The sequence below is a fragment of the Eremothecium sinecaudum genome, chromosome VI, assembly GCF_001548555.1.
Source record: "Eremothecium sinecaudum strain ATCC 58844 chromosome VI, complete sequence".
NCBI lineage: Eukaryota > Fungi > Ascomycota > Saccharomycetes > Saccharomycetales > Saccharomycetaceae > Eremothecium > Eremothecium sinecaudum.
The window spans coordinates 717,114-737,476 of NC_030897.1; the positions used below are offsets into that span (position 1 = coordinate 717,114).

A 20,363-nucleotide genomic window follows, 5' to 3' on the forward strand; every position below is an offset into this window, starting at 1 on the left:
TCGATTAAACCCCTAGTTATATTAAATTCGTTAATCCCTTTGACCCAAGGTGTAAATTGCAAATGTCTTTTGCAATTGGCGACGAACACTAATCTTCTGTGCGCCAACAAAACTGTCAACTGTCACCTTGATTGCTCTATCTAAGTCCCACTGTGATACAAACTCTGATAGTCTCATTTTGGAAAAAGCTTCGGCTATTCTTAAGATAGATTCCAGGTGACGGACGGTAATTGGGAAAGATCCTGTTGTTATACTTTCCCTTCTCAAGTCAGCATAAACTTTACCCACTTTATCCATATCCATCTGGTGTAATTTTGGATATACCTTGGTTCTTGCATAGTGAATATATTTTATTAGCGTCTCCTGAGGAATTGGTGAGATCTCACCTTCCTTTTCTCTATGCCTTTGTAACCTTCTCTGTCTCGCAGATAAAGGGATGGTATTATCATCATCAGCACCATCCATATTTTGATCTTCATTCTCCTGTTGATGTAAATCAGATTCTGGATGTGATCTGGCATGAGAATCCACAACAAATGTAGCTAATCGCTCATCAGTATCTTCATCAACTAAATCTCTTACAACACAAAGAATATCGAATCTTGATAAAATTGGCTCTGTTAAATTAACATTTTGGCTCAAAGGAAGGGTAGAGTTGTAACGGCCACCATTTGGATTGGCTGCCGCAATAATAGAACATCTCGCCTGCAGTGTAGTCACAATTCCTGCTTTGGAGATAGAAATACTTTGTTGCTCCATTGCTTCATGAATGGATGTACGATCCTGGTCATTCATTTTGTCGAACTCATCTATTAGACATACACCTTTATCAGCAAGCACCAATGCACCTCCTTCTAGAGTCCATTCTTTTGTAATAGGATCCTTCCTAACAGATGCGGTCAAACCAACGGCAGATGCACCCTGACCGGTCGAGAAAACAGCTCTGTGTGCAGTTTTCTCCACATACTTTAAGATTTGGGACTTGGCTGTACCTGGATCACCCAGTAGAAGGACATTTATGTCACCTCTAATCGAATGTTTGCCGTTAACATTCTTAGAAACACCTCCAAATAATGCGCATGCAATGGCAGTTTTAATATCTCTATGGCCATATATGGAAGGAGCAATGGACGAAATAATCTTATCAATTATCCCACGGTCACGAGACATCTTCCTAAATTCTCGTTCCTCTTCTTCAGTCCAACTGAAAGTATCTAGTCCTTCATCTGTACCTGCACCATCACTGCGAAGGCCTCCCTCCCTTCTCTTTACGGAATTGGCTTCTATAACGGTTGCAAAAACTGGAAACCCATTTCTGGCATTTAAATTTCCATCGTAGGTGTTCTTGTAAATCCCAGTAACTTCTACTTCTTCTCCGGGTTTTGACGTGTCAACCAGATCCCATAACAAAATGACCTCTCTATGACGAGGCAACCGGCCCGCTGGAACGGTACTTGGAGATTCCTGAAGAGTCAATCGCTGATAGTTACGATATAGGGTCTTTTCCATATTAGTCCTGAATGGACCCTTCGATCTACAATTGGTACAGAAGGATATTTTAATTTCTTCATTGGAGTCCTGGTAATAAGGACCTAAAATAGAACCACACTTTAAACAATTGAACTTCACGTACTTTAACTGCGGGAAGACCCCAGTTCTTCTTGTAACAACACCAGTGACACGCACCAGTGAATTTAGGTTTGTCTCACGTAGTTCTCGCAGGTTATGTATAGTTGGGAAGTCTGATATCCGGACATGAATCTCAGAGTGAATTCGAGTATACTCAGGATAATGTAACTGCGTTGCTTCCATTGCAACAGCATCGAAAATTTTAAGCATCTCTTCCGGACATCTAGCAAGAAACAAAGCTAGTACAGCCTTAGATTCAGCTAAATGCCTAAAATTCACCTCCAGAGACTCCGAATTAAGTTCACCAAGAGATCTAATACGTGCACCATAAACAGATTTACCAGACTCGTCTGTATATTCAAGAATAAAGGATTTCAATTCACGAGCAATTGTACGAGAAACGTTCGGTTGGGTAATCCATTCGGAATAACTTGATGCTTTGACATCACTCAAAGATTCTAACGTAAGCTCCTCAGCCAAAGGATCCATGTCCATATCCGATAGCAGATCATCATACTCCACATCATCATACTGGTGCCTCATACGACGTCTCTGGACAGGCATGCCCATAGCGTCTAACTCTGGTTCTGCCCCACCAGATTCCATATCTTCATCAAAGAAAGCCGTTCTATTTGACAGCAGCCGATCTCTTTCATTCAACTGAGCATCAACTCTTCTACGATCTGCAATTGACAGGTCCTCTTGTTCCTTATCATCAATACCATCCGTTTCGTAGAAATCTTTGTTTCTATTTTCACGATAATCAGCATACATTCCATCGTCAATCAAATCAACCTGATCCATCTTTTCCTCGGCATCCTCAAGGTCTTCCTCGAACTCAACTCTTTCGCTACCATCATTATCAGGATTCTCAAAGTCAATCTCGTCCGGTGACCCCAAGGGAGCCTCAATTCTTTGACTAGCGTTTCCAACCTGAGGAGAAGATGGGGGATTATCTACTTCTTGTGAATCAAAATTTCTATGAGGATCGCCATCACTATAATCGTTATTATCATCACTTGCTCTTCTTCTGCGTCTTGAATATCCAGATTCTCTATCTGATGCCATATTGAAACTAATTTAGGGCTGGCCTTGAGTACCTTCTATAGGAGACAATAATACCTGCTAATTGAGTTACAACCAAGTTTCAAACTATTATCAGGTAGCTACTGCTTGTATTAGTACTTTATAATTGTCGATTTTTTCGATGCATAGCTCGAAAAACAAATTACCCAAGTGGGAAATTAACGAATTGAAATCAATATGCACTACAATTGGAAGCTAGGGTACTGTACTTGGAAGAAAACAAGATATATATAGCTTTTTGGGGCTAGTTTGTGCGGCAATTAAACTTGCGAAGTTTAGATTAGGATAAATTAGCTAATGATTTATATATCACGTGTCGCTGAAATTTAGAAGAGAACCATCTATTACGCCAAATCTTGAAGTAAATAGTAACTAATTAATAGGAGCGATATGAGCTTCATGCATCCTAGATTGCTCCGGATAATATATTAGGCAAGGGGTGAAATCTAATAACTTTTCTTGGTAAAAATGATAGTTCTTTTTTTAATTAACATTGAGAATCCAATTTTTGGATGAGTACCTAATTAGATTATCCACTACCGTTACTTCAAAAACGGGGACAAATTGTAAAAGAATACGTTTCAACAACTGCTAGGGATATATTTATGACCGAACTGAGTGCGAGAGATTATATCTCCCAGCAGGAGGCTCTTGAGCAAGAAGCACGGGAGTTGATGCCGTGGGACCCTACAACATGTACTTATAGTATGGGTGCACTTCGGCAACCAATTTTTGCATGCAGGACATGTGGAAATATTGGAGTGTGTTATTCTTGCTCTATACAATGTCATACAGAATGCGACCTTGTCGAATTATTTGAAAAGAGGAATTTTAGCTGCGATTGCGGTACGGAGAGGCAAGTTTCCGAATTGAAGACATGCCAACTACGAAAGAATACTACTCCTGATATCCCAGACTATTCTAATAGGTACGGGCAGAATTTTAGAGGTTTATTTTGCAGCTGCCATAGTGAATATGATCCAAGTTCAAGTATGGTTATGGTACAGTGCCTGTTGGGGCTGGAATGTAATGAAGACTGGTACCATGACTACTGCGTATTGGGCTGTTCCGAAAATCCAAGTGGTGAGAGAACGAATGGTACTCTTGCTGGTTTTCCAGCCTTGGATACCTTTGGCTCTTTCATTTGCTGGAAATGCGTTAGCAAGTACCAGGCCCAATTCGAGCGCATTTTATGTCACGAGCGAAGCACTGAGTTAGTCGCTCATATTGTAAAACATGTTGCATCGTCAACAATTAAAGATCGCGAAGAGATCCTAACTAAGAAGAGTTCTGGTGCAAAGCGTAAGCGAGATGATGATTTTCCCTTCTGTATCTTCCTTAAGGAAGGCCACATTAACGTCTTGAAGTCCATCAAGCAATCACTTGAGGAGGGGGACAAATTATTCACCTTTTTGGCAGATATTGCACCATTTTTGGTCAATGAGGAATCTTCATATGAACCACCCGAAGATACTGATCCTGTTACCACTTACGAAGCAGCTTCTCGTGTTCTCAATACGGTGGACAACGAAATAGTAATGAACGGAGCACTAGCCTACCATGCTATAAAATCAAAGCTATCAGACTTTCTCAAGCCATTTGCTGAAACAGGTAGGATTGTTAAGGAGGAAGACATCAAATCATTCTTTGAAGCGCAAAATAAAACTACTTAACCTCACTGATGTACACTGATGTACAGTTCATGGAATTCCTGTTGTTCAAAATTCTATGTAATATATTATTTTATCAACTGTTAAATATTAATCACCAGATCCTTTTTGATACCATCTTGAAGCGAGTAACTTGTTCCAACGAATGAGGGTGCTTTGCATCCTTCTTAATTCTTATTTCGTTCAGGCTTGGAGGCATGTTTGCTTTCTTTCCTTTATCGGACGAATCTGTACCGGATGTTGGGAAGACCTTGGAATGGATCTTCAAACGCAACTGATCGTCAACCTTACCCATTCCAGAAGAAAGTGCGCCTGGCACATATATATCATTGGTATTTTGAGGGTGTAGTAATTGTGATGCATTTATCCATTTCATCATTAGGGCCTGCAAAACGAATTTTGCTAATACCAGACATAGGAAACCAACAGTTAAAATCACTGCTGTATTGGCACTTGAAGTACTTGATGAGTTTAACGTTTGCAGGATTGTAGGGCTAACAAGGACTATGAATAGCACTACTAGAGCGGGGACAGGCAAACCTATCCTCAATTGAAACTCACGGATATTATTCTGGTGATCTTGCGCCAAAACTTGTAGGAATCTACTGTAGATACGAGGTCTTATGCGATTGAACTTAGTCACATAGCCATGCTTCACCCAATCAACCAACAACTCGCTTCCTATCACGATAACCATTGGTCCATAAAGCACCCCAACAATGACAGAAGATGTTGAAGTTATACGCCAGGAATTGGGAAATACTTGCGATATTGCTTTTCCAGTTGCAACTATATTTCTACATGTAATGATAGTCAAAAATGTCAATAGTTGGAATCGCTCTACAATGTCTGCAATAGACAACTGGAATAACCCCTCCTTATCCAACCGCTTAAACACAGATGCCTTCAATTCCGCAAACTGCATCGATAAAAGTAATGTCAATAAAGAATTGGAGTATGAATTGACTGCTACATTCAATGCAATCGTTTGATACATTAAAATAAACGCGTGAGCCAGAAGATACATAAGCGTTGCAACAAAAAAACCTAGATTCTTAGGAAAGTGCTGTCCCGAACCCTCTGTGGTAACAACCAGGGAAATCAAGTTTTGACCAAGGCTTGAGAGCATTTTATCACACATTTCTAAAACCTGGAACAGCATATATAATTTAATCGCACTTTGGCCCTTGATTCTATGATAAACCCTAGATGTATCAACACGTAACAAAATCAAACTTGCAATGAAAATTAGCAGCAACATCTTAAGCTCCTTAGATACCTTATGGTTTCCATCACGCTTAAAGAAACCATATACTATTCGAAGAGGCATTATGGTGAAATAATGCATAAAACAGTCCAAGCATGCAAAAAGGGAAAATATGAAGAATTTCTCCAAAGCCAAAGGTAATACTAACATATTCATAATTTGCTCTAAATCATTATCAATATCGAGCTCACTTGATTCCATATTTGATTCAGAAAGTGTCCTCCTAGTAAATCTACCTATCTCATTAAACAGAAAATTTCTGAATTTACTGACAGGACCCCTCTTATGGGTTGGAGATAAGGTTTTGGGAACTTCACATTGCTTCATGGGCATCTTTTATATCGTTTATAGGCCCTCGATTTGCTAATGTGGTACCTGGATTCTGTTCAAGGTTTAACTTACGCTTACGAACCTCACATAATATTGAAAACGAAACCTTTATTACTTAACAAACTGTATCAAACCCCCAAACCTAAAGGACATAAGATAAAGGGCTCTAAATCGTTGAAGAAGAGTGATGGCGACTATTGAAGACATTAAACGGAAGGTCCTTCATCCATACCGGACTCATCGACAACTTTCATTAAAGGAAGCTGACTTTTTATCCGTTGAGCTGCTCGAACTGCTCTCCCAAACGGAATGTCATGATAGCTCTACACTAAAATACGTTGGTAGATTCCTGACGAAGGCAACTTACGCAGATTTAATAGATGAGAGGAACTTAATCAAGAAGTGTGGTTACCCTTTGTGCAATTTAAGCCAGGGAAGGGTCAGAGACCTATATGAAAATGGGACTGTATCCAACTTCTTAAAGCAGAATAATCCCTACAAGTATCTAACGAGTTTCTGCAGTAAGTTCCACTTCCGGTGCTCCCAGTTTTATCAAGTTCAGCTTTCTGATGAAGCTCTCTTTGCAAGAATTGGTGTGCATCTTGATGACCACGAAGTTACGAATACAATAGTGCTGCTGGAAGAAGCAATGGCAAGAGAAAGGGATTTAAAGAGTGTTATGAGAGATATGGAAGGACTAAGTATTGATGGCGATAAGCCAGATGCAAAGGAAGAATTACAAAAGGACCTGAGCGATTGGCTCAGCGAGGTGAAAATTGTTGAGAATGAAAGGACATCGATGATGGGCGATTTCGTGAAGGAATAGTAGCCCCTAAGTTAGATTCATACTTGGGTAAAATATGAGTGTATGTACTTATTAATGACAATTATTCGGGACTTATTATTTTCCATCGAAGCAGAATACTTTTCAGGTTGTTACTTGAAGTGTAGGGGTTCACGTTGGATAGCTCCTCTTCCATCTTCGCAAATCTTCGCAGTTTTTGTTTATGTACATTGAAGGTTTTCTTCTTGTAGTAATTGTAGGGACCTTGTTTGACTTCATTATGCTTACGTTGCAAGGTTTTTACAACTTTGTTACTTTTATCAGCCAGGAACCGAATGGATATAATAAATGGTTCGAACCATTCTTTAGCTGATGGAGGGAACTTAAGGTCATCATTTTTTTTAGAATCTTTATCCGTACTCTGAGAACGCAGTTCATCGGGCATCATATTTTTTGTTAAGGACATCGGATTACCGGATAGTATCTCTCCTGTCAGTAGGTAGTGCTCCCAGATAGCTTCATGCCAAGCCCATTGTACGTCTTCAACGCATTTATAATATTGATTAAGGTTTTTCTGTCCGTCGTGTTTAAGATTCCTGATGTAAACGCCTACGGACTTAGGCTGTCGACGGCCCTTAATCATCATAGATCTAAGGAACCAAAATTTCGCTGGTCCAACACTCGTGTAGCTCATATAGACTTTTGGGGGACCTTTTTCCATTAATGCCTTGATGTTAAGCATCTTTTTCTTGTATTTATGATGTAACGCCCATGGTTGAACCAAGGTGGTTAAATAGTGTTTTGGAATATAAGCGGGTAATTCTAGCTGCCGTTGTAATAAAGCAACATAACTCTTAAATTTGGGTTTGTCATCTTTTGATTTCCTTTTAATGGGTTGCGCTGGTGATACATCTAAATGCTCGTCATTCTGTAATCTTTTCTTCGCACAATATTTTTGAAGAAGTTGTGATATTTTAGAGGTATCAGATGCTTCTAAATACTCATTCATAAGTTTCAGGTCATTCAACCTTTTATATACCGACCAACTTGATATATTATTCTGGTGCTGTTTGGTTTGTAGTAACAGTACCTTTTTCACTTCTGACCTAACAACTGAAGAATATGGATAGTAATAATTAAGATTCCGTAAAGTATACCTGTAAAGAGCTAGGGTGTATTTTCTATGCCCTGAGCACTTACTGAAATTACTTACCATCGAGTGCTGCCGTATACAAGGTTGTTTTAGCGAGGTGATGATCTCCGCAACATTAATATTTTCACAATGGAATTAACCTTCAAGAACTAAAAGAAACTTGGAAGTTTAAAATACTTACAATCACCAGGTGACCGTTGCTACTTTTGCATTTTAAAAGACATCAAATTGAAGAACCCTGCTTCTGCAATCGTTGGTTTCATAGAGCCATAGTAAAGTTTAAGCAAATCGGGCTATATCACTCCATGGTTTTTAGACGATTGTTCCCAAGACCAATAAATATTAAAGGGGACGCTTCCATGAGTATCAGTTGTGTTTCCCATCCTAATATGACGTTCACTGATATTGTAAAAGATAAGTTGTCGTTTCTGAAGAGTAAATTCTACTTTAAAACTGGTGAGATAGAAATAATCGAAACACCGTACGATTTCTATGAATGCCTGAAGACCCGTATTTCGCTTGCAAACGATAGAATATTCCTAGCATCTCTTTATCTAGGAAAGACCGAGGAAGAGCTTATCAAGTGTATTGGGGATGCCCTAAAAGCTAAGCCGGACCTTAAGGTACACTTCCTGATCGATGGCTTGCGTGGAACACGTGAAACTCCTAAAACATGTTCTGCTTCTTTAATTGCACAATTAGCGAAGGAACACGGTGAGAGGATCAATATTAGGCTCTACAAAACCCCTGCATACGTAGGCTGGAAGCGCTGGCTAATTCCCAGTCGATTCAATGAAGGAATTGGCCTACAGCATATGAAAATATATGGATTTGACAATTCTGTGATATTATCAGGAGCAAACCTATCTTCCGATTATTTCAGCAACAGACAGGACAGGTACTACTTGTTTAACTCCACTGCATTTAGTAATTACTATTTCAAATTACACCAGTTGATATCGAAAATGAGCTACCAGGTGACTTACTCAGACAGCATACAAAAATACAAAGTATCGTGGCCAGCTTCAAATATCAGCACTGAACCAAGAGCGAATAGGAGAAAGTTTATCCATCAATCATCTGCAATATTGTCCAAGTTTTTGCTTGAGGACCACGGCGAGGTTATTGAACAGTCGTCCGAAGCTCCGAATGACTATCCTACCGTGGTTTATCCAATCTCGCAATTTACGCCTCTGTTCAAACCCTTGGAAGACAAATCTACTGAGAAAAAGAGCATTTTAAAACTACTATCTTTATTGAATTCCCCATCAAATGAATGGGTATTCACTGCGGGCTATTTCAACATATTACCCGAGATCCAGGACAGGTTGTTAGGGAAAAACTCCTCGCCTGGTAAAATAATCACAGCATCTCCTTTTGCCAATGGATTCTATAAATCAAAGGGGGTCTCCAAGCACCTCCCGGCAGCCTACCTTTACTTATCCAAAAAATTCTTACAAACTGTACATAAACTCGGTAAGGATAGCTATGTATCCTTGTATGAGTGGAAAAAGGGCATTGTAAACGAGCCGAACGGATGGTCGTATCATGCCAAAGGTATATGGCTAACTGCTAACAAACAGGCGGATGACAGACCTTCTGTCACTGTAATTGGCTCATCCAACTATACAAAAAGAGCCTATTCATTAGACTTGGAGAATAATGCAATAGTAGTTACCGAGGACGATCACTTGCGGTCTGCAATGAAGCAAGAGGTTGAAAACTTATTTTCAAATACCAAGCTTGTAACTCTAGATAATTTCGCCAAAGAAGAAGATAGAAAGGTAAAACTAGGAGTGATTGCTGCGACTAAGATACTAGGAAAGGGACTCTAGTGTTGTAAACCTGTAGTTATCAAAGCGCTAAACTCTTATTATACACGAGAAGTCTACTTTTCTGGTTATTAACGCGAATCTAAAACATTGCAGTAGGCAAGATCTTCCATCTCCCTGTCGGCGGCATTACAAATTAAACACTATAAGCTTTTGGAAGAATAAATCATCGTCATGCAGTGTGATCAAGCACAATAAGGAAGCTTACTGAAATTTAGATAGTTTAAAGTTTTAAATCCTACATTATACTTCACGTATTTTAACAAGAAATTTGTAGTCTATAATAATGGTAAAGAGGCTTTTGAAAATAAAATACTGCCGAAAGAAGTCAAACTTTGCCACCTCATCAAAACAACTACTAAAGATACAGAACAGTAAATAACCAAGCATGAATTTCGGCGAAGAGCAGTTAGGCAGCACTGGAAATAAAGCGGTAGTGTATTTTAACAAGTACAGAAACCTATATCAATACTATTTAGATCAAACCACACCACATGTCAGATATAGATGGGGTGGGCTTGCTGGATTGTTGTCCCTCTTCTATTTGCGTATAGTTCTCTCCCGGGGTTGGTACGTAGTGTGCTATTCATTGAGCATCTACCTTTTAAACCAGTTCTTGGCATTCCTGACTCCTAAGTTTGATATGTCATTGCAACAAGATGAACAAAACAATGAACTAGAAAGCGGAGATATGGCAGAAGAATTTAGACCATTTATTAGAAGGTTACCTGAGTTTAAATTTTGGGAGAATTCCACTCGTGCAACTATATTGTCAATGTTCCTAACGTGTTTTACTATACTTGATGTTCCCGTTTTTTGGCCTATACTATTAATGTACTTTATTGTACTATGTGGGTTGACTATGAGAAGACAAATTAAACATATGATCAAATACAAGTACGTTCCATTGGATATCGGCAAGAAGAAGTACAAGTCATCTCATAATTAATCTTATAGAGACTATTCCCGCGCAAGATTTGTGCAAACGCATGCCCACTTCTAACGTTAGAAAGAGGGACTTGTGGAAAAGATAGCGCATAATACAACTGCAATCATGTAAACTATATTATCCTAATATAAAATATACTCCCATTTACTCGTTTGTTTGCTGTCCGTCAGCTGAGAAATGTCATCACGTGACCAAACTAACGGCGTTTTGACAGGTATATTAATGTGTTCTTTACCAAAAACGTGAGAAGCCCTACGTGTGCAATGTAGTGGAATTTAAACAACATGAAGTTGATTAGTCAAAAAAATGGTTCAGCTAATACTAGTGAGGCCATAATAACTTTGTTGCCTCAGGAAAAAGAAGATCTTTTTACCCTATATAATATTATCAATAAGGATGATGAGATTATCTACAAGAAGAAGCTGTCGCTCAAAGCCGATGAGAATAGCAAGAAAAAGACTACTGAGCTTGTTAAATTGCGTATAAAGATTGTCTCGTCTGAGTTTGAGCCAAAACATGAATACTTAAAGTATAAAGGTGTTACTACTGAAGATGACTTCTCCAACGCAAATGTCGATGTGCCGGTTGGAAAATTCTACAGCATGGTAGTCAATTACCAATACCCATTTACTATCATTAAGCATGACTTCAACTCTTACTGTCAGAAGCTCTTGAAAGAATCGTGCAATGTGGAAGGCCGTTCTGACATAGCAGCAGTTGTTTTACAAGAAGGTATTGCTCACATATGTATGCTCAGCCCTTCGTCTACTATTTTAAAGCACAAGGTCGAGTATAGCTTCCCTAAAAAAAAAAGAGAGACTGATATAATGAAGTTTAACGAGAAGCTGGAGAAGTTTTATAAAGCTACGTATACCTCGATGTTGAGGCATTTTGATTTTGACAAGGTAAAGGTGATCCTACTGTGTTCGCCTGCATTTTATGCTAAGATTTTACATGAAAAAATACTGCAGTATGCACAGGAGGATCAGAATAAGACCGTTCTGGACAATAAATCAAAATTTTTAGTTGCGCATTGTTCAACAGGTTATCTACAAGGCCTCACGGAAGTCATGAGAGACCCATCTTATTCTTCAATGCTAAAAAATGCCAGAAACTCACAGGAGACTCGTATACTAGATGAATTTCTGAGCCATTTGAATAGCGATGACTACAAAGCCTGGTATGGTAGGCAAGAAGTTGAGAAGGCAGCAGACTTGGGAGCCATAGATTTATTGCTGTTGACCGACACATGGATGAGGTCAGACGACGTTGTCATTAGAAAGAAGTCCTTAGACTTAGTTAATAATGTGGAAAAAATGGGAGGGAAGGCTATAATATTCAGTTCCATGCATGCATCAGGAGAACAATTAGATCAACTTACTGGTTTGGCATGTATATTGAAATATCCAATTGCTGACCTCGACGAAGACCTTGAGGATGAGGATGAGGAGGCCTAGAACAGGGAATGTTTCATGTTAGGATGTACATTAGTTCTAATGGGAATATAATCATGAACACTACAATAATGCGGTTGTTATAGAAAGGAGTTAACCACGATAAACACCTAAATAAAATTTATATTTCACTTAATAATTCTCTGACCCAGATATATTAGGTTAACTCTACACCAAAACTACAAACATTGGGTAAAGGACATATATAAGTATATATAGGTAATATAAGGCCGGCGAGATAATCTATGCATTAACAATATGTTATCCTTATATCTCTGATAGCTGCAAAAAAATAGTGTAGCTTCAAGCGCACAGTTTAAAATAGATGGTTCCAGTCGCTTAGTAACGTGAATTAGTTAGCCATCCTATTTCGCAATTATTTCTCTCTGATTTGGACTTAGAACGCTAGTTTGTAGAATGGTCCTTATGTAGTGTCCACATTTTTATAGAGGGTTTCTAAAGACTGTAGTATTCAAGTTTTAAACCATTGTTTTTATACGCATGATTTCTGGTAAGTTTGATATTCTTTGCAAAAGCTACCCAACTGTTTATAATTCGATCCCCCATAATTCATGATCGTGTACAATAGCAGGGAAGGAAATATATTATTATGGCTCTAAATTCTTTTTTTAACAATTAATGTGGTTTGCTTCAACTCATAATAATAATATAATAAAAATAATAAAAATAATAATGTATTACTTTGTGATCGCATTAGTTTAACGTAACATGTTGGTACTAGAATTTTGAGCAGAGTGACCAGTTACGCGAGAGTTAGCATTTTCTTTTAGAGCAATCAATTGCTTGGATCTGAAGCTTTCATAGTGGATTAAGGCAGTACTTTCAATTAAATCTTGTAAGTGGGTTCTGATCAAAAATTCCCTCAAGTAGACAAATTCACACTGATTAATGTCTTCTAAATTGATCGCACCCCAGCGTGTCTTTCTACCTCTTACAACGTCACCATTAATTGTTATTTCCTTTTCGGAACCAACAACTGCAAATGGGATAATCGACCTTATACTGTCGTTTAGTTCCAATTCCTCTGTCGTCAGGTCATCAGAATCATAGGGATATATTCTAAAATTATGCTTTTTGAATTCTTGCTGGATGATGTCTCTAAATCTAGATCTTTCATCCATAGTTAATGTGTCGGCTTTAGCAATGACTGGGATAACGTTGGTAATATCAGTCAACCTCTTCAACGCAGCAATATCTAACTGCGTTAGACCTTTACCGTTTGGTTGAATGAAGTATAACACTGCGTGAACACGGGTGTCCACAATGTGTTTCTCACGTTGCGCAGTCAACTCCTTACGCAAATACTGGGAGTGTTGTTCTTTGATGTATTTGACAATAGGTTCCCAAACTTTATCGTTGTTGATCTGATCACCAAAACCTGGCGTATCAATGCAGTTCACATTTAGACGAACCTTATCTTCAACCAATGAATGGTAAGAAACTTTAATTTCAGTGGTTTTCGTAATTGGCTCCTTGGTTATGTCCTTACCAGTTGAAGAATCTATCAAATGGGAAGCAAACAAACTGTTTATCAAAGTACTCTTACCTAGACCCGAATGGCCAACGACCATTATGTTAAATTGAAAACCTCTCTTTAATAAGCGATGTTCAATTTGGGCGGTAATTGTATCGAAACCCACATAAGAAGAAGGAGTAATTAGATTAGACGTATCAGCAATTGAGGACATTTCTTTGTAAGTTATTAATGCGCAGTAATACTATTAGTATAGCTTGATTTAATTACAAATGAACTAAGTGGTTCTAGTCTAGTAACTTCAACACAAATGTACAACCTTGTACAAACAAACTTGAGGTGGCGTTCAGTATGTTTACAAAGTTCACGCGTTAATTTGCTATTTACTGCCACAAAGTTGGATCGATTTACAAAATCATTTTATCCGGGTAACTTCACTCGGAAGATCTGTTCAAGAAAATTTTACTTTTCAAGAACTTTTAATGGAAAAAGCGAGGTTATTGAAGTACCGATAAAAAGGTTTTTAGAACCAAAGCTTGACCTATATTGTGTGAGACTTGGTATGTCCGTTAATACTGCATTGGTGAATATAGGTAGAGTGCTTTCAGAGTCTGCGGTATCTCTATTGCCTTGTTTCCATATTGGGATTAACAACTTTCCATCGATACTGCCACAAGCGTTAATAGACCACGTTCAGAATGAGCAGAACAACCTTCCTGGGGACGACTTCTTCTTCGGTAATGGTATGATACTTGCCGCCCCAAAGAAAAAGGTGTCACATGCTAAGAAAAGACAAAGGCTTTACGCGCCGGGAAAGAAGCAGCTGAAAATGATACACCATCTAGGGAAGTGCCCTTCCTGTGGGCATTACAAAAGGATGCATACCCTGTGCATGCATTGTTTTAACGAGATCCGTCATATTTGGAAGATGCATACAAAGGAGGATGTCAAAGAGCCCCAACAAGAACAGGAGCTTTCGGAATTGGACAAGCGTATTTTATACCCTGGTAAGAAAGAGACAGAATATATTCAGAACTTAAAAGACAAAGACTCATACTTGGAACGTCGTATGAGGACTCTGCCGGTCGAAAGAAAGGAGAAAAAATGATTGCTGGCGCTTGAATCTTTATTTCGTGTAATTGCTGCGCCTGTACTGTAAATAAATGGTTTCTAACGCCTAATTGTATGAAATGGATACACAGCGGTATTCGATTACATATAGATGCTTAAAATGTACATAGTATGTTACGTAGTGGTCCTAATATTCATGCATTATTGTGAAGTGTATGGCTTGAGATGGTGATAATGTTTCTTTTTTGGTGATGAAAATGTCCCATTCGTTAATATAAGCTCATCTCGAGGATGGACAATAAGCTCACTATACAACTTCTTTGCTTTCATTATTAGGGACACGTTAAGGATTTCAGAGGTTAAGAAATGACTCAGGAGTGCAAGAAATCAAGATTAGCACCAAGTTATCGAATCCAGACTCTTACACATGCAACTTCTCATCCTTTAGGTGTTAAACCGTCCGGTAATGCGTTGCTAGAAGGAGCTGATCCAAAGGAACGGCGGGAGATTCGCTCCAAAAACCTTGGAACCTTGGCAGATTTTCCCGAGGAACTGCTAATGGAATTGTTTTCATACATTTTGGACCCCAAGACCTTGCATAGTTTTGCATGTGCATCTAGGATGCTTTATGCATACACATACGACGAAGATATCTGGAGAAAACTATATATGAGGGAGTATACAAGGTTGGAATATATGCAGAGGGAAAATAAAAGCGATAAACCTATTGTTCCATTTGGTTGTTCTAGCTGGAAAGGGACCTGGAGAAATACTCTTTTGAAATTGGAACCAGAAAATGAGGCCTTGATCCAGACCAACAACACTTTATATTCAGACATGCTCTATAGACCATACCAGTGCTCGCAGATTGATTATTTACATATCTTCAGAAAGATTATTGACTACGAGAAAGCGTCTCATGAACTGGGTTACAATTTAAATAAAGATTTTGGCATTGACAGGTTCAGTGAATCCGATTTTGACCAGGAGAAATTTGAAAACAAATACATTGACAAACCCTTTATCCTTCATAGTCAAGAAAATAATGGTAGGTGGCCAGTATGGAGTATCGACGATCTTGCTGCTGAATACCAGCAGGTCAGCTTTCGGCAGGAGTCAGTGAAGTGGACATTATCGAATTATGCTTCTTATAGCCGCAATAATCGAGACGAATCCCCACTGTATCTTTTTGATTGTAATAGTGAGGCCATGAATAAGATTAAAGACAGTTACGAGTCTCCAGATATTTTTCATAAGGACTTCTTCAGATTGTTTCAAGAAGACGGCATTAATTGCAGACCTGATCATAGATGGCTTATTGTAGGCCCTGCTCGCAGCGGTTCAACCTTTCATAAGGACCCTAATAATACATCTGCTTGGAATACAGTTTTGAGCGGCATGAAATTATGGATAATGCTCCCACCTCACGTAAAGCCACCAGGTGTTTCTACTGATAGTGAAGAAGAGGAAGTTACCTCACCGGTTGGCATTGCTGAATGGGTTCTCTCAGGATATTATAATGATGCAGTTAAAATGGCTCAGAATGGAGATTGTCTAATAGGTATAACATTCCCGGGCGAATGTATATACGTCCCATCAGGCTGGTGGCATACTGTTATCAACTTGACGGATACGGTAGCGTTGACGGAGAACTTCGTCCCTCAACCAATTCTTCCTAAGGTTTTAAACTTTTTAAAGAACAAGCCAAAACAATTATCTGGATTCCATTTTAAGGATTTGGCAGATTCTATAGAGGCTTTTCTTACTCAGAAAGGCGATGGGATCAAAAATCAAGAGCATACTAAACTACTACAGGAATTTGTTAACTACAGAGATATTCGCAATTTTGATAATGAAGATTGTGGAATTTTGAGTGATTGTACTGTAAAACCTCCAATTTACGAGTTCCTTGTTGAGTTGCTCGCCCAATCCAAAAACAAGGATTGTCTCTCATGGGCATTAGAAAAAGCAGCGAAGTTAGAAAGCATAATGCTAAGAGAAAAAAAATTGAACTCCGCTCGTGAAAACGTAAAGGTATCTGAATTATGGAGTAACCTCACAAAGCAAGCGGATACTGCGTTTTCCTTTGGTTTTACTGAACAGTAGCGACTTCAATTGACTATTCAATGCAATAATGCAAAGCCAGATTACACTTTTTACGATTGTTTCTAGCCCGCCACCATTTCTACAAATGTATAAAAAAAGACAATACTGTACAAAAGTCCTTTTTTAGTCTACGACAGTTTTCAAAATATAGCATCCGTTTGTTGAATGCATCGTGGTTACCACTCGTGGGACTGAGAATGTATCAAATAAATATCACACAAGAACTTGTATATTTCGATTAACGACACATGTATAACAACAGCTGTTACTTAGGATCTTAATTTTGACTCAGATTGTATTTTATAGATGCCTGGTCGGTAATAACTATCTTTTTTAGTTAAATTAAAGGCATAAAGGCCTTCTGCGGCTTCCATTCACGGTTGTAACCAGACGATTATACAACCTGTCATTCATGATAAAGAAACATTAATAAACAAAAGCTATAGAAACATTGGGCGTAGATCTAGTTATGATACTCTATGGTTTCTTCTTTTAGAATTATAACGTGATAATATATATCTAGATCCAGCCAAACAATGCCGCGGTATACTGTTACCTGAGTAATGTAACTACAATAGACATTTTCAGGTGTGTCATGAACCTTTCAAGCATTTTGTAAGCGTTGATGATTTAGTTACTTTTTTATATCTTCGAGATCTAAAACCATCTTTTAATGTGAGTAGTATGCATTCGAGATGCACACTACTTTATATGCATGCGCTCAATTCTTTATTTATTTTATTATATAAAAACATTACATAGGCATAATACAGTTCCTCTCTCGTTCCTTTAGCTCTGTATTGTCATGCATAGAATACACGCTATTAATGACGGTGAACATCAACAGTAAAATGGCACAGGCCGAATGGCCGATTTCTAGTTCACATTCCCACTCAACAGGTGGAACTGTCGAGCTTCTTAATTAAACCATGCTAATAAACGTCATAGTGACAAATCGAGGAATGAAATCGTAAGTTGCTTTAAAGGGATATAAAAGGGTCGTTGTTTTTATTCATACCTTTGTTTCAAAGTTTGTTTGTACGCTTGCTGGCAATAAGGTCCTTCAACTTAGCAGTACTGAATGACTTTGGTCTCTCAATAGGAGCACCAATAGCTCTGTCAATGATCAGCTGAGGCAATACACCGAAGGCACGGGAAACACCGAACAATACAGTGTAGAAGGAAGCCTCAGTCAAACCGTAGTATTGCAACAATACACCTGAGTGAGAATCAACGTTTGGCCATGGGTTCTTAGTCTTTCCTTGCTTGGATAGCACACCAGGTGCAACCTCGTAGACCATGGAGACAAGTTTGAACAAGTCGTAGTCTGGGAAGTGTTTCAAGGCAAACTCTCTTTGGGCGGTGTAACGAGGGTCAGTCTTACGTAAAACAGCATGCCCGTAACCTGGGATGACACGGCCGGCATTTAAGGTTTCCCATAAGTAATTCTCGATAGTTTCACGAGAGTAATCACCTTTAACCTCCTCTCTCAACTTGAACAACCATTCCAAAACCTCTTGGTTTGCTCTACCATGCAATGGGCCCGCTAGACCGTTCATACCGGCAGCAAAAGCCAAATATGGCGAAGACAATGCAGAACCAACCAAGTGAGTAGTGTGGGCAGAGACATTACCACCCTCGTGGTCCGAGTGTACAGTCAAGTACAATCTCATCAAATCAACAAATTCTTTATTCTCAAAGCCCAATAAATGACCGAGGTTCTTACCGTAGTCTGCATTAGGATCTACCTCTGAAATTCTACCGTCCTTGAAGACATTTCTGTAAATTTTAGAAGCAATAACAGGCAACTTACCCAACAAGTCTAACGAATCCTCGAATGTGTAGTTCCAGTAGTCTTTCTTCGATACACCTTGTGCGTATGCCTTAGCAAACTTGGACTCAGATTCCAAGGCAATAATAGCCATAGAAAATTGGGCCATTGGATGCAAGTCTTTTGGTAAGCCGTCCAAGAGCTTGATAACGTGTTGTGGTAACTCGGAACGTGACATAAGGTCGGATGAAAGCGCCTTAGCTTGTGTTTCCGTAGGTACTTCACCAGTTAACAATAACCAAAATAAAGCTTCCGGCAAAGGCTCGTGACCATCCTCAGCCTTTGGTAGCTCCTTCTGAATCTCCGCGATAGTACGTCCACGGAATCTAATTCCCTCATGTGGGTCGAGAACGGATCCTTCCCAAACAATACCTGGGATACCACGCATACCACCATATGCTTGTTCTAACTTGATTTCACCAATAACAACATTGCCATGGTCTTTTTTGAATCTCTTGATCTCGTCCGCCATAGAAGGTATAACCTCTGCGAAACGTTCTTTCAAACTTTTCTCGCCATTACTATAATGACGGATAGCTGAGTAATTTGTAACTAGGTTTTGACGCTCATAACGAGCAGCCTGTGCATTTGCTAGTAACACACAGCGTGCTATACCACCTCTTGTTCCTGTAGTAGATCCTGCTCTAATCATTCTATATAGATGGTTTGAATATTATTAAGTATATTAGGACGACTGGTGCGTGAATTGAGTGAAGTTATCGAATGGAAAAATATTTTAAGACGGTTCCCGTAATAGAAAATTTTTTTTTCTAACCAATTACTAGTAAGCAGTATATATATATACTTGTACGTAATTATACATATTCGTGCTGTATCAGCTACCAGCTTCGATTGTTTTGCCACCCGTCTGTCGCTTCGCAGATCAACAACATCCGGTAGTAAGAAAACCGAGACGTGACCTCTTTGTAATTACAATATCTTACAATAGCCATCGCGCTAACTACATGCGACTCGGTCCCACTAACTATCTGCGATAATATACCTCCGCAACTTCTGCGGGTTTCCGGCAGGGGAATTTTTAGGGTTATCTCTATCCGGCTCCCGTAAACCACATACGTAATTGTGAAACCAGAGCGATTTTATGGGCGATGTCAAACTATGTAACGTAATCACCGCGGGCACGTGACCACACTCTATTTAGTAGATCCTACTGCTGTTTAATTTGGGATGCAGATCGCAAGCCATTGGCAGTTTGTGTCGACAATCGTAAGGTTTGTAAACTTTGTTGGACGATCCTGTCGAACATGGGAAATGTGACGCCGAGGTCAGTTTCAAGGGTGCAGAAAACACAAAACTTCATCCAGGAGCCGGGTTGTTCACTCCGGAGCCCGAAGAACACCGCCTGCCAGTGACCTTTTTTCCCGCTTTTTTCCCGCTTTCTTCCACTTTCCCGCTTGAAAAGCATTGTTATAACTGATCCACCTCAAAGGACCGTCATTCGGGGGCCCCGCATTCTTTAAAAGGCACTTGTATAAAATCTATAACGTCACACATGCGGACGACTGGTGAATAATTATCTTATGTAAGCTTAGCCGGACATCCACAGTTAAAAGGCCGAGGTTTACGACTATGACTAAGGTAAGTGTGGCCGGAGCTGCTACGCCTTATTACCTCACATGCCGTACTAATGCAAGAAGTTAATCCGCTGTAAATGTAGATTTGTAATTTTGATTTTAATGTCTGGG

The 20,363-nt window shown here is 39.1% G+C and overlaps 12 protein-coding genes across 12 annotated transcripts, besides 4 other annotated features; 7 read left to right on the forward strand and 5 right to left on the reverse strand.

The window, feature by feature from the left end:
• Positions 1 to 30: 30 nt before the first annotated feature.
• On the reverse strand, positions 31 to 2,697 carry MCM2 (MCM DNA helicase complex subunit MCM2; the record flags this gene model as incomplete). The annotated part of the gene is made up of 1 exon (XM_018133411.1): positions 31 to 2,697. One exon carries the CDS (start codon positions 2,695 to 2,697, stop codon positions 31 to 33), a length of 2,667 nt encoding a protein of 888 aa, XP_017988900.1.
• Positions 2,698 to 3,320: 623 nt separating this feature from the next.
• AW171_hschr63896 (HFR050Wp) lies at positions 3,321 to 4,388 on the forward strand (the record flags this gene model as incomplete). Its single annotated transcript, XM_018133412.1, has 1 exon — positions 3,321 to 4,388. The coding sequence occupies one exon, from the start codon at positions 3,321 to 3,323 to the stop codon at positions 4,386 to 4,388; it is 1,068 nt and encodes a 355-aa protein (XP_017988901.1).
• A 91-nt stretch (positions 4,389 to 4,479) lies between these two features.
• EMP65 (Emp65p) lies at positions 4,480 to 5,985 on the reverse strand (the record flags this gene model as incomplete). Its single annotated transcript, XM_018133413.1, has 1 exon — positions 4,480 to 5,985. One exon carries the CDS (start codon positions 5,983 to 5,985, stop codon positions 4,480 to 4,482), a length of 1,506 nt encoding a protein of 501 aa, XP_017988902.1.
• A 184-nt stretch (positions 5,986 to 6,169) lies between these two features.
• RTR1 (RNA polymerase II subunit B1 CTD phosphatase RTR1) lies at positions 6,170 to 6,808 on the forward strand (the record flags this gene model as incomplete). The annotated part of the gene is made up of 1 exon (XM_018133414.1): positions 6,170 to 6,808. The coding sequence occupies one exon, from the start codon at positions 6,170 to 6,172 to the stop codon at positions 6,806 to 6,808; it is 639 nt and encodes a 212-aa protein (XP_017988903.1).
• Positions 6,809 to 6,869: 61 nt separating this feature from the next.
• RRG1 (Rrg1p) lies at positions 6,870 to 7,982 on the reverse strand (the record flags this gene model as incomplete). The annotated part of the gene is made up of 1 exon (XM_018133415.1): positions 6,870 to 7,982. The coding sequence occupies one exon, from the start codon at positions 7,980 to 7,982 to the stop codon at positions 6,870 to 6,872; it is 1,113 nt and encodes a 370-aa protein (XP_017988904.1).
• A 242-nt stretch (positions 7,983 to 8,224) lies between these two features.
• PGS1 (CDP-diacylglycerol--glycerol-3-phosphate 3-phosphatidyltransferase) lies at positions 8,225 to 9,754 on the forward strand (the record flags this gene model as incomplete). Its single annotated transcript, XM_018133416.1, has 1 exon — positions 8,225 to 9,754. The coding sequence occupies one exon, from the start codon at positions 8,225 to 8,227 to the stop codon at positions 9,752 to 9,754; it is 1,530 nt and encodes a 509-aa protein (XP_017988905.1).
• Positions 9,755 to 10,139: 385 nt separating this feature from the next.
• Positions 10,140 to 10,700, forward strand: RER1 (protein retrieval receptor; the record flags this gene model as incomplete). The annotated part of the gene is made up of 1 exon (XM_018133417.1): positions 10,140 to 10,700. One exon carries the CDS (start codon positions 10,140 to 10,142, stop codon positions 10,698 to 10,700), a length of 561 nt encoding a protein of 186 aa, XP_017988906.1.
• Positions 10,701 to 10,984: 284 nt separating this feature from the next.
• On the forward strand, positions 10,985 to 12,157 carry AW171_hschr63902 (HFR056Wp; the record flags this gene model as incomplete). Its single annotated transcript, XM_018133418.1, has 1 exon — positions 10,985 to 12,157. The coding sequence occupies one exon, from the start codon at positions 10,985 to 10,987 to the stop codon at positions 12,155 to 12,157; it is 1,173 nt and encodes a 390-aa protein (XP_017988907.1).
• A 340-nt stretch (positions 12,158 to 12,497) lies between these two features.
• Positions 12,498 to 12,505: a centromere (Chromosome VI pseudocentromere CDE I element; Syntenic to Ashbya gossypii Chromosome I centromere CDE I element).
• Positions 12,498 to 12,687: a centromere (Chromosome VI pseudocentromere; Syntenic to Ashbya gossypii Chromosome I centromere).
• Positions 12,506 to 12,669: a centromere (Chromosome VI pseudocentromere CDE II element; Syntenic to Ashbya gossypii Chromosome I centromere CDE II element).
• Positions 12,670 to 12,687: a centromere (Chromosome VI pseudocentromere CDE III element; Syntenic to Ashbya gossypii Chromosome I centromere CDE III element).
• Positions 12,688 to 12,873: 186 nt separating this feature from the next.
• On the reverse strand, positions 12,874 to 13,863 carry CDC10 (septin CDC10; the record flags this gene model as incomplete). Its single annotated transcript, XM_018133419.1, has 1 exon — positions 12,874 to 13,863. One exon carries the CDS (start codon positions 13,861 to 13,863, stop codon positions 12,874 to 12,876), a length of 990 nt encoding a protein of 329 aa, XP_017988908.1.
• A 348-nt stretch (positions 13,864 to 14,211) lies between these two features.
• On the forward strand, positions 14,212 to 14,757 carry MRPL32 (mitochondrial 54S ribosomal protein bL32m; the record flags this gene model as incomplete). Its single annotated transcript, XM_018133420.1, has 1 exon — positions 14,212 to 14,757. One exon carries the CDS (start codon positions 14,212 to 14,214, stop codon positions 14,755 to 14,757), a length of 546 nt encoding a protein of 181 aa, XP_017988909.1.
• Positions 14,758 to 15,086: 329 nt separating this feature from the next.
• AW171_hschr63909 (HFR059Wp) lies at positions 15,087 to 16,826 on the forward strand (the record flags this gene model as incomplete). The annotated part of the gene is made up of 1 exon (XM_018133421.1): positions 15,087 to 16,826. One exon carries the CDS (start codon positions 15,087 to 15,089, stop codon positions 16,824 to 16,826), a length of 1,740 nt encoding a protein of 579 aa, XP_017988910.1.
• Positions 16,827 to 17,851: 1,025 nt separating this feature from the next.
• Positions 17,852 to 19,309, reverse strand: CIT2 (citrate (Si)-synthase CIT2; the record flags this gene model as incomplete). Its single annotated transcript, XM_018133422.1, has 1 exon — positions 17,852 to 19,309. The coding sequence occupies one exon, from the start codon at positions 19,307 to 19,309 to the stop codon at positions 17,852 to 17,854; it is 1,458 nt and encodes a 485-aa protein (XP_017988911.1).
• Positions 19,310 to 20,363: the final 1,054 nt, after the last annotated feature.